Source organism: Bubalus bubalis, chromosome 6 (assembly GCF_019923935.1).
Source record: "Bubalus bubalis isolate 160015118507 breed Murrah chromosome 6, NDDB_SH_1, whole genome shotgun sequence".
Lineage (NCBI taxonomy): Eukaryota > Metazoa > Chordata > Mammalia > Artiodactyla > Bovidae > Bubalus > Bubalus bubalis.
In genome coordinates this window covers 101,390,159-101,402,546 of record NC_059162.1, presented here as the reverse complement: position 1 = coordinate 101,402,546, position 12,388 = coordinate 101,390,159, and the positions used below count along the sequence as shown (strand labels likewise).

Here is a 12,388-nt window from a genome sequence, read left to right as displayed (position 1 = left end):
ATGGTACCAGTGAGTCATTATTCAAGAAAATGCTGGAGGACAAGGTGTTGGGAGAAAAAATAGCACCTGAGCTTTAAGTTTTAAGGCTTCCTTGATAGCTCAGCAGGTAAAGAATCCACCTGCAATAGAGGAGACGTGGGTTTGATCCCTGGGTCGGGAAGATTCCCTGGAGGAGAGAATGGCAACCCACTCCAGTATTCTTGCCTGAAAAAGCCCATGGACACAGGAGCCTGGCAGGTTACAGTTGATGGGGTCGCAAACAGTCAGACACGATTGAGCAACTAAGCACAAGCTTTAAGGGTATCTAGGTAAGATAGAGAAGAGGAGCTGGACATGAAGGCTCAGAGTTCAGATGGCAGAGGGAACAGATTCCTTTTCTCCAGTGGGATCACTGCTGCATGTTGGTTCCATTTCTCATATAGAGGAAAAGATGAGAAGACAGCGTACAGAGAATAGCTGAGGCTGAGAAATAGATGAGATCACTCCCATAAATGTGAGTGTGTAGGATACAAAGAAAAGACAGCTAGGAGAGAGATCAAAGAAATACCAGTAGTTAAGAAACACCAAATTTAAGAGAAAAGGAAAAAAGAATCATAGGAAAGAGAAGGAAAAAGTCAGAGAAACAGGAGACATAAGTAGAAATGAAGAGTGCTTCAAGGAGGAAGTAGGCTGAGTAGAGATGCCAAGAGGGCCCAGGAGGACCCCCAGCAAGCCTTTCAGACGTCACCTACACATCCCGCGAGATACTGTGTACCCCACAGAGTCCTCCCCGGCATGTGCTTCCTCTGCCATGGGACTCCTCTCCAGGGGACAGCACTCTCTGCTCTCCCACCGTCCTGGCTGCATGACCCTCAGCAGTCCCTGTTGAGACAGTGTGTGTGTGCGTGTGTGTGCACGCGTGCGCGTGCGTATGCATGCACTAAGTCACTTCAATTGTATCCAACTCTTTGTGACCCTATAAGTTTGTGTGTGTGTGTGTGTGTGTGTGTGTGTGTGTGTGTGTACGCATGCGCACTAAGTCGCTTCAACTGTATCCAACTCTTTGTGACCCTATGAGTGTGTGTGTGTGTGTGTGTGTACACGTGTGCACTAAGTCGCTTCAACTGTATCCAACTCTTTGTGACCCTATGAGTGTGTGTGTGTGTGTGTGTGTGTGTGTGTATGCGTGCACACTAAGTCGCTTCAACTGTATCCAACTCTTTGTGACCCTATGAACTGTAGCCCACCAGGCTCCTCTGTCCATGGGGTTCTCCAGGCGAAAATACTGGAGAGGGTTGCATGCTCTCCTCCAGGGGATCTTCCTGACCCAGGGATCAAACCCACATCTCTTGTGTCTTGCACTGGCAGGTGAGTTCTTTACCACAAGTGCCACCTGGGAAGCCCAAGTCCCCGTTGAGTATGTACTCCCAAAACAAACAGTAAGTAGGATAATTTGAGCAAGTATCTTTTTTTTTTCCAGAGACAATGTTTGTCTGTACTTGAAACAAGAAGGGAGAGCCATGTAATCTAGAATGGTTTCAATCATCTGAAAAAAAAAAAGGAGTGTGAATTCAGGAGTGACTTCACAGAGGTGCTTCCACCTGCCTCCTGACTGAGTCTTCTTCATGATGGATTAAGAACAATACAAAAAATTTCATGTCCGAGTATTGAAGTAACTGAAATAGATCTCATTTTATTTGGCTAGACAGCCTAGTATTAAGAGCTCTCCCCCAGTTGCCATTCTTATAAATTATCATTATTTTTTCAAACAGTTTGCTACCCAGGTGGCTGAGTTTTTCATTGCAAAATATTAGTTCAGATGGTCTCACACAAACTTATGTTAAATGTTAAATATCTTTTGATCTCCAGACTTTCTGGTCCACATCTGCATAGCACCAACAGAGGGGTATGGTATGCAAACTGCACAAGGAGAGCAGGGGAAACACCTAAGTCAAATGCCAGCCCTGCACTCACACATTTGGCCTCCAATGGCAGGAAAACGCCCCGCTCCCAAGCTGAGGGGAAGCTCCATGAGGGCCCTCCCAGCAGACCCGGAGTGGACCCCTGGACCCTGCTCCTCCACAGCAGGGTCTGATCATCCTGACCTCTCTTCCAAAGGGCCTCTTCCCCTGAGGCACGGAGGACCAGGTCCACCCTCATATCAGCTCTTCTTATCCCCCAGCCCACTCTGCAACCCCCAGTCCTCCTGATCTGCTCCTCTTCTTAAACCCACAAGCCACTGCGAAACCCTGTGGCCTAGCTTCTAAGCACCTGTGCCTAGAATGCCTCCTGACTGGGTCTTCTGGCCGTTCAGCTGGCAAACCCACGTCTCCAAACTACAGGCGAAAAGGTAAGCTCCTCAAAGGCAGCGCCTGTGCAGATGTCCATCCTCACTGCATCTTCCCTGTCCTCCCACCATGCCAAAGACGGAAGCCCTTTACAGAGACAATCCAGAGCCTGAATAAGCAGAGGAGAGAGAACACTGTGAAAGATCACTAAACTCTACACGGAGCTTCAGGAAACAACAGGTAAGGCAATGGAAATGCAGGTCAGGTAGGGAAGGCAAGCCGACCAAGGGCCAAAACCACAAGTGTCGTTTCTTAAAAACGTTTAGAAGGAAAATGAAATCTGCACCCACTGTATTAAAACCCACCTGAGCGGAATCTGTGACGACAGCTTCAAAGCCCACATAAACCTGAGTATCACCCCATTCAGGCTGACAAAAGATGGACATAAAATTAATTTGTCAGGATGGGGGGAGATTTCTTTTCTCCAGTGGGATTTCCACTGCCACTTCAGTCCCCATTTCTCAGTGCCACACTAATCAGGCCCTTTCCAACAAAAGTGATGTGAAGCTGGCTGCAGGGAGAGGGAGGCTGGTGGGGGCAGGGGGCGAGGGGAACAGCAATGAGAGGGAGCCATGGCTCGGAGAGACTAGAGTGGGAAATGAAAATATTTGCTGAGTTCCTTAGGCTTAAATTTGAAAATAGATGTCAAAACAAGAAGTGAGCCACATACTAACAAGTTGTTAGGTCAGTCTACCACCGCCCTTGTCAGGCTCATCAGCAGGCTTTACCAGGCATGAGAGAAGGTGATGCTTCTGACGAGAGCCATCTGACAAGAGGCTCCGGGAACACGGAGAAGCTGTGCGCCGTCACGCAGCACTGCTTAGGTTTCCTCTCTGGCTGTTTTTATTTTGTTACACATTTAATTAAGAGCCTTCCCAGCAGTTACGCGGAATCCTGCTTCGAAAAGGCGGCCACAGAGCTCTCCTCCCCCCGCCCCTGCCACCAGACATCTGACTCCTCCCTGCACTCTCGCTTCCAGAGCTTGGCTGGCCTTCATGAGCCAGACCCAAACCAGCCGCCAAAGTCTGCCCCAGTCATCTCTTTTGGAAGCCATGTGGCCTTAAGAATTCGATTATGCCTAGCTGGGTCTACCAATTTGAGCCTCGGGTTTTAATTCGGCTTTGTTTTCTCATCTATAAAAGAGAGACACCACTGCCTTCCCAAGAAGACAGGTAGGAGACTGAGAGACACATGGCATGTGCTCATTAACATGTTTAAAAATTGCTCTTTATCACAGTCACTGCCACTTTCAAAAGGGTGTATTGTTTGTATCTGGTCCCTTAATTTCTTATTCCTGATTTGTTATACACGTATCACTCTTTTCCCTTCCTTTTTATACCCTTGCCCCTTGCTTGTACCATGAGCTACCTCGAGAGCAGAGATGTTGTCTCTACTTGTTTGCCTTCTCAGAGGCCCTGGCACTTGTGCTGGGGGAACACACTTCAACCTTCCGTGCCTAAACAAGTTATGGATTTTAAGATTCTGCCAATCTAACTGGTTGTTTTTCCTTCATCTCCCAACTGATCTAATTTCTTCCGTTTAATGAAATTCTTTTGGCATCATAGAGTAGTAATGTTATAATAGAAATATCAACTAAGAAATAAGATCAGAAACATAAAATGTAGTTCTTGAAATTGATGTTAGCTGTCATTTTCATGTTTTCCTTTTTTCCTTTATTCCCTCACTCCCTTAGTAGTTAAAATAAAAAAGTGAAATAGATTCTCTTCAGGAGGTAAAGGAAAAGAGTAACCCAGAAACTGTGCTCATTAACATCTGATTTTCCTTTCACATGTGCTCTGATTCCCCAGCCCAATCCCTCTTATTGATGACATCAGTCCCATCAAGATGCAAAGCAGCCTCCTGAGTCACCAAGATTTGTCCAGGGCCCACCATGCCAAGGCTTCCAATGCCAGCCATCCCCTCTCCTTGTCATGGAAAAACCAACCCCAGGTTCAGAGACCCAGCCAGATAGTCCCCAACATCATGGGCAGGAAAGCTCTCACATACGCATATAAGCACACGCCATTCACCCCTATCACAGAAGATGCTGAAATTGGGTGTTTGGAACATGAACACGCCAAAGAGAGAAAGCCACTGGGAGAGCGGGAGTCTCATCTAACTAGAGAAACCAGGCCTCTGGCCTGGGCCACACGAGTCCTAGAACCCTGGGTGTCAGCCTGTACCCTGCCCCACCCTGGATAGCATCTCCTGTGTTGGAGCTCCCTCCCCAGGAGTCCCTTCTCACTTGAGTGCTCAGAGCTGCTCAGGATATGGAACGCTGTAAACCAGAGCAACAGCACTCTTCCTCCTCACCCTCTCCTCGGAACCCTCCCGACTCAGCTTTGCCTCCAGGTACAGCCCCTATAAGTTCCCCAACAATGAGTGTCATGGGGAGCTCTGGAGCGTGTGGGACGCAGTCAGCGCACACACATGATCTAAGGCCTGGGGGAGACAGGTGTGCGGGCGAGTATGTGACCTGGGTCTGCTCTTCCTCCCGCCTCACCTAGAGGGTTGGGTCCAATAGCAGGCTGGACAGCCACCCGGCTGCAGAACTTCACCTCAATGACCAGCAAAAGGCATAAAAAGGATCTTGGTGAGAAAATAATGCCTGAATTGGAAGGAAATGTCACTCCAGAGCCACGGCTCCGTACCCCAACCAATGCCCCATCCTATGCTCAAAAACTCACACACATACACACACAGAATGCTCGTTGCTGCCTTCAGGCACAAAGAACACAGAGGTATTGATCCTATCAATCCTCAGCAAACAGCGCCCCCTCCACCGCCCAACCTCCACCCTGCTTTCGTTCCCTGGGGACTTTCTGAAGCCAAGTATCCATGAGGGTAGACAAGAGGCCGAAGTGTCAACCCAGCAAAGGAACCAGCTCTGTCTTCCAGAACTGGGACAGGATCAGGAGACAAAGGAGAAAAAGCAGTGGGGACAAGGGAGGAAAAGAGGAGGCTGGTGACCCGGCAGCAGCATCCCTCTCCCATCCCCACTCTGGGCTCTCTGTGGGATCATCAGGGCCTTGCATCCCACATGAGAGCCTAACATAGCATCGTGGTTAGGAAGATGGACCCTGGAGCCAGGTTGCCTGGGTCTTAATTCTGGCTCTGTGTGTCCCTGGGCAAGATACTTAACTTCTCTGCGCCTGAATGTCTTCATCTATAAAATAGGAATAATAAGAGTCCCAAGGGTTAGTAAATGAGTTACTATTTCTAAAGTATTTAGAAGAGTAAATACTATGTACTTGGTTTAGAAGAAAATTAAAGACCCTCTTTTAACTCCTTTCTTTCAGGGCAGTAACGTGTAGCCCACAATAGGAAGAGCTCTCCTAGCACAGGTAAGAAGGCAACAGCAGGGCTGGAAAGGTTCATCCAGAGGCAGAAGGCAGAGCTCCCAGCCCTCGTTCTGCCCAGCCAGCCCCCAGATCCAAGGACTGCCTGACCCAGCTGCCCTGTACACTTGGACATTAGAGACTGTGAAAGGCAAAACCTGGTCCCGCAGGTTCCAAGCCCTGTCAGCAAAGGAGTCCTGCTCATACTCACATGACTTTTAAGTCCCAGTCTCCACAGGTGACAAAAATTGACTTGACGTTTGGATCTAAGAGGCCTTCCTTCGCCATCCACTCATCGACCCTCTGAAAAGTACACAACAAGAACAGATGAGATTTTCCATTTTTTTTTTTTTCCCTGAGTCTCTGAAGAGCCACAACAGTAAAACGCAGATAAGCTGCTTGTAATCAGAGCAGGAGAAAACTGTAATCTTATCCTACCACAGCTCCACTCTGGGCTCTCTGCCTTGGCTCAGAACTATGGAGGCCCTGGCAGGATGATCCCTGCAGGCAGATCCCACAAGCCCAAGTGCTGGAGGGGTGGGGGGTGGGCAGGGTGCCCCTCCACTCTCCCGGTGCCTGGCAGCCCACCCTGGACAGGATAAGGACAGAAGCCAGTAGGTCAGTCCAAATACCTCTGGTCCTCAAACAAAGGTACTGCCTAGCACAGACACAGGTTGGCCTGGACCATGAGAACAGGCTGGAAGGAGGCCCCCAAGCAGGGAACTCCATAGGATCGTTCGCTTGTTTAGTCATTCCACCCTCCCACCAAATGTTTACTAACCAAATGTATTAATTTACTTATTCTCCAAACGAAGGTCAAGTTAACTTTCACCAAGAAGCTAGCAGAAGAGGCTCCTCTGCCGGGCTGTAGCCCCATTCTGACAACTGGGAGAGCACAGCCTGCTCCAGTCGCGAGAAGTTCATCAACTGGCCCCAGAATCTGCATTTTTCTCCTCCTGGTTGGGGATTCAAATTCAGCAGAATCTTTTGAAGGCTGAGCTCAATTCCTAGACAGGGAAAGAAACTGCTCCTAAAGACACTTTAAGTCTTTCTTCCCCTTCATCCCTTGGATCCATTTTATTATTTGCACTCACACTGCAAGTACAAATACTAAAATCAGTATATAACGAGAGAATTATCATAAAGAATTCATGAAGCAGTGCCTACTTTTCAGAAGATCCCAGGCATGGGGCAAGAGTGCAGCAGATCACACCGCTGTGCCACTCACACAGGGGGATTATTTTTAAAGGCTATATCGCACAGTCGTTAGAAACTCGGGATTGAAAAATCAGACACATCTGGGTTCTAACCTTGGCTCTTCCATATCCTGGCTGTGTCACTGATGGGAAGTCATTTAAAAGTCATTTAACCCCTCTGAACTTCAGTTTCCTTCATCTATAAAACGAGGTAGGATGACTAACCTTACAGGGTTGTTTGGTGAATTATATGTGATAATGGATTAAGTGCCTACCTAAAAATAGACAGTAGGCTGGGAAGGGGAGGAAGACAGATCATCTTAATACAATGCAACAGAGGCATCAATGGAGAAGCACCCAGGATGCCATCGGACCAAGAAGAGGTGGAGGCCAGCCCCAGCTTTCACGGGGAAAGGCATCAGAAAGGCTGCATAAAGATGACTGAACTAGTGGCTGGGTGGCTGAGTTTGCCTGACAGCTTGGAACACAGGACAGGAGGCAAAGGCACAGACATTCTGCGTCTGAGAAGCAAGTGTCTGTTTAAATTCTGCCTTTCCCACCAGACTATCAGCACCATGAAGGCAGGGGCTGTTAGGTGTCTTATTCACTGTCCTAATCCCTAACCCAGCACAGTCCCTTCTTGATCTCTTGATTGAGATATGAATAAGAAGTAATGTGACTGGAGTTCTGCAGTGACTGAAAGGAAGGGCAGGAACTGAGGCTGGGGGAGGCCAGACTGTGAAGGCCTTGTATACCCAGCAGATAATGGACAGCCCATGATAACCCTGGGCTTCCTGGATCCTCAGAGGTGCTGGAGGTCTGGCCCAGCTGAAGCAGTCCTGGAGCAGGGCCAAGGGTCCCATGCAGTTTCATGGCTACGGCAACCCTACCTCCTGGGATATCAGGGCCAGACTCTGCAGACCCTCTTCACAGTCTGCACCCCAGAGCATCCTCTTCAGTGCAAGGGTCTCCCCGGCAGCTAAATTCTGGACCTTCCACTGCTGAATGTGTGTCTCCTGGGCCACTCTGGCCCCAGCCCTTGCACGGACACACACGCACACACACACATGCATGCACACATGCATCCTTTCCCTAGGGTCACCTAAAGAAAATTAGGTAGACATTACATAAGAAAAGAGGTAAGGCAAACCTGGAGCTCCCTAAGTCAGCTAATCTCGCTCCGGTTCACTGGCCTTAAATCCCCAAGGTAAGTGCCCCACCTGCTAGGGGGCTCCCCAACGCCCCAACTCCTGCACAGTGGTCCTGGAAAAGAGAGCAGGACAGGACAGGACTGTCAGGAGGCAACGCCCAGCAAGACCAGGCCTCTACCATGGGAAGCACTCACTGCTCCTTGGAAGCTTACGGCCAAGGCCATTCACTCATGCAGCAGGTATTCAGTGAGCAGCTTCTGCTACAAGGCTGTCCAGGGAAGTCATGTGTTTGGAATCAGGCCTGTCCTTTTCCTTCCCTTCTCTACTTGAATGGAGAGATGGCTGGAGGGACCACCAAGACAACCCGCAGTAGCCAGCCTTCCCGGCTACTGAAGGTGTGGAGAAGCCCAGTCTGAGACCAGCTAAGAACAAATGTGTTGAACAAACACCCATCCGGCCATCTGCTCAAGGCCTTGGTTAGGATGAGAACTAGCTCCTCAGCTCTTTAACCAGCTCAGGACTCATGGGAAAAAGCAGAGCCCAGTCTGGTCTCCTCGAGCCCCCAGAGACTCCCTCAATGCCAGCAATCTCCCCTCTTCACCCACAAAGTACACCGAGACTGGGTGAGACTCAGACTCCTCTGAGCACCCTGTTTCAGGGTTGGCTCAGGGTCAGCAGGAGGAAGCCTCCTGAAGACCAACCTCCCCCTCAACCAGCACCAGTCAGGAGAAAACTCCATAACCTCAACAGCCCTGGTTTGGTGCTGGCCCAGAAAAAGCATCTTCCTCCCAAGATCCCAGCCAGAGACACTCCAGGGAAAAGCTGCCTGTCCCCTGGCCTCGCTCTGGGATGCTGTCTGGAAGACAGGGATGGAAGGGTCCCCTCTTTCTCCTAGAGTCTGGTCTTGGAGAGAGCAGTCCAGGCTGAGGAGACCCCTTAGTGATAGGGGTGAATCTCCCCACCCAAGAAGAAGGTCAGTGGGGCTGGGAGACACTTCAGGGCTCATCTTCTCCCAACCCTTCAAGAGCCTGACCAGCCACTGAGCCTGGGCCTGCATGCTCCCTGGGACCAGGAACATATTCAGCCACTGGGTGAGCCTAGACCTGTCTCTCTGGCCCTAGTTCCACCCTTAGGAGCCCCAGGAAACTCAGTCTGTGTTTCTCTCCTCCATGGGACAGGCCCTCTGGGCTCAAGAAAAAGATCTTCTTCCCTCTCTCTGCCACCACCCTACTCCCTCCAGCGTATGTGTGCTCTGCTGTCCTCCCAGACACACGGCTTGCTCCTGTGATGGGGCAGAGCTTTGGGCGTGTTGCTCTTAAGGATAAATAAAGCACCTAATGCGATCCACAGGCTTTTTCGCCTCTCCCCTCCCCCTAGAGAAGGAAGGGGAGGGGGGGCTCTCTCCCTCTCTGAAAACCCCAGGCCAGCGGGGGTGGGAGATGAGCTGAGGCCAAGCACGGCTTCCCGATTCCCTCAGGCTGGAGCACGAGAAGCAGCGTCTTAACCTTTTCCAGCTCCCCAAGGAGAACATCCCAGAAGTGTGGTCTCTGCCAAGGGTTCTAAAGCCTTTAATTTGATTTTCCTCACATAGGCAATTGTTGTAATTATTCTGATTAGGAATCATTACCCAGTGCAGCCTCCGCACCCCTGACAGGCACAATGCATCCAGCGGCAAGCTGCAGTGGGGCAGGCGGGCCGGCCGCACCTCCTGGAGGAGCTGACAGCAAACAAAAGCCATCAATGGGGAGTTCTGGGTGAGTTAATGAAGTGCTCACATGCCACAAGAAGCCAACACTAAAGCTAAACAAAAACACCTCCAGTCCCCGGGGCCGCCCGCAGTGCCGCAGCTCGGCTCCCCTGCTCCCAGAGCAGGCTGCCTGAGTCACCGGAGCCACCGGCCAGCAACAGCCTCGGGCTGCGAGCAGGCGGGGCCTCCACCGACTCCCGGGGGCGCGAGGACATCTTGTCAGTAACCCTGACGGGAACAGCTGGAGATGACAGATCAATGGTTCAATACTCTCAACAGCATGTCACTGATGTGACAGCAAATGTTATTCTAATCAAGCCATAATCATAGTCAAATTACATGGCTACATTCTCAGGAAGGGAGGGAGAGGAAGGCGGCAGGAAGGGGTCAGAGGTCAGGAATTAAAGGTCACTCAACCTACCTCCAGCACTTGCTGCAGGCTTGGCTGACCATCCACCATGGCTTGAATAATCCCGGTGAGCTGAAAGGAAAGAGAAATAGCCTATGGGTGGAAACCGGGGACGCAGGAACTCAAAGCTGGACTGGAGTCTTTTCTGTTTTCCTCCTTCTACAGTAAAAGCCTCTGACCTGCACAGCTGTAGGCTCCAAACCTGGCAGAAGCCTTGGGGATCACGTATCCCCACAACTTCCTGCCCTGAGATGCGGGTGCATATCCACATAGGGAGCACGGGCTGGGTCTCAGACCTGTTTTCAGCTTTCATTTTGCAGAAAATACGATTTTACACATCTTTTGTATTCAGTAGGTGCAATAACTCCTACCGAATTACTGTGCTAATTACTGAGCCCGCCAGGCTCCTCTGTCCATGGGGATTCTCCAGGCAAGAATAGGGGTGTGGGCTGCCATGCCCTCCTCCAGGAAATCTTCCCAACCCAGGGATCAAATCCAGGTCTCCCGCATTGCAGGCAGATTCTTTACCAGCTGGGCCATCAGGGAAGCTATCAAGGCTTTAGTTTTCATGTAGGCCAAGGGATCTTTCCAACCCAGGGATTGAACCCACGTCTCCCGCATTGCAGGTGAGTTCTTTACCGTCTGAGTCACCAAGGAAGCCCAAGAATACTAGAGTGGGTAGCCTATGCCTTCTCCAGGGGAACTTGCTGACCCAGGAATCAAACCAGGGTCTCCTGCACTGCAGGCAGATTCTTTAGCAGCTGAGCTACCTGGGAAGCCCAAGTAAATTCACCTCCAGGCTCCTTAGGAGTTCCTGCAGAACTCAGGGAATGCCCCCACATGGGACCAGGATCTCCAGTTCCAAGTCCCCCTTTCTCTGAGCCTTGGTGTCCAGCACTTCCCCCTCTGCACCAGTGAAGGGCCAGGGGGCCCCCCAGGCATCCACCCTTCACCCTGCATACCTGGGCCCTCGATACCAGCTGGCCAAGCAGGAAACTGGCACCTTCAGCAAAGGAAAAAGCCCACAAACCTAGTCTAGAGGATTTCTCACTCAAGGGCCTCTGCTCCACCCAGGTCAGGCCTAGGTTCAAACCAGCTTGGTGCTTTGGTCTGCTTTATTTTGAAGTGGAAAATATCCCTCAAGTACAGACTAGAGAGGCTGCCTGCAGGGCCTGCAGCAGGAGGCCCCTGCACAGACGTGGACCCAGCTGGAAATCACCATGGCTGGCATGCCCCCGGCCACTTCCAGACAGAGTAGCATCTCAGGCCTGCTTGGAAACTTCTTTTTTTTTTTTTAAGTGTGGGGGGTGGGGATTAAACTCCAATTAAACTATAATTATGTGTAATGAATACCAAATACCCAACTCACACAAACCGCTGGCTCTAAGAGGGAAGGTTATTTTCTCATAGCGACTTACACGGAATGGTAATACACACCTTTTAGGGAAGAAATTTTCATTTTAAGAACGCTGAGTTCCTCTAGGTGGGTTTCTGTAGTTCATCAAGTCATTATTAGGTGGTATTTTAAGGAAGTGTAAGGACACAGCCACTCTATTTTATATTCCAGAAACTGTTTTTATATTAATCTGTATTTTAATTGGGTAACAGCTGCTGCCTACAGACTTCCCATGGTCTAAAAGGAAAATAAATTAGAAAGATTAACTACACTGTTGTTTTGCGAGGCTTTAACCCACAGCATGCCCACCCGGCTGGCACTTCCACACCCTTTCCTTGCTTGGAAGACCAAAGGACTGCCCAGCAGAGGGAGGGCCTGAGCCAAAGAAAAAAAAAGATGGTCCCTTGAGGGCTCGGGTGGGGATGGGGAAGAGCCCCCGGTTTGTCGCTTTCATCGTGGAGCACTGAGGCTTCTCCTTTCCTTCAGTCAGCATCTACTGCTGGAGGGGCTGGGCCCCACTCAAGCAAGCAGGGATCCAGCAGTGAAGAAAGGCATGACAACCCTGCCATTGCGGAATCTGAGTTCTTCTTGGCAGCCCAGTCCTGGCCCAGTCCAGAGCCACAGTGTGGCACCCAGAGCCACACTGAGCAGGCAGGGCCCTGTGTTTTGTCTTGGCAAGGTCTGGACCAGGCCTGTTGCCAACTCCAGGTCCCACAGCCAGATGACTGGTTGCGCCCACTACTGCCCTTTCTCGCCCCGCTTCTCTCCTGCGAGGTTCTCCTAGGGCTGAGTCACATCCCCAAGCCTGGCGCTGGGGCTTTGGA

At 50.6% G+C, this 12,388-nt stretch overlaps 1 protein-coding gene across 13 annotated transcripts in view; it reads right to left on the bottom strand.

Annotated features, from left to right (window-relative positions):
* Positions 1–12,388, bottom strand: part of ERI3 (ERI1 exoribonuclease family member 3) — a 130,596-nt gene that overhangs the window by 79,521 nt on the left and 38,687 nt on the right. For 12 of the 13 annotated variants that reach the window (XM_044945096.2, XM_044945099.2, XM_006052599.3 and 9 more), the window contains 2 exons: positions 10,181–10,240; positions 5,877–5,968 (listed from right to left, as the gene is read on the bottom strand). In XM_044945096.2, the coding sequence (XP_044801031.2) occupies positions 5,877–5,968; positions 10,181–10,240 (152 nt within the window). The remainder of the gene's footprint in view (positions 1–5,876; positions 5,969–10,180; positions 10,241–12,388) is intronic. The other variant, XM_044945095.2, reaches the window with a different exon arrangement.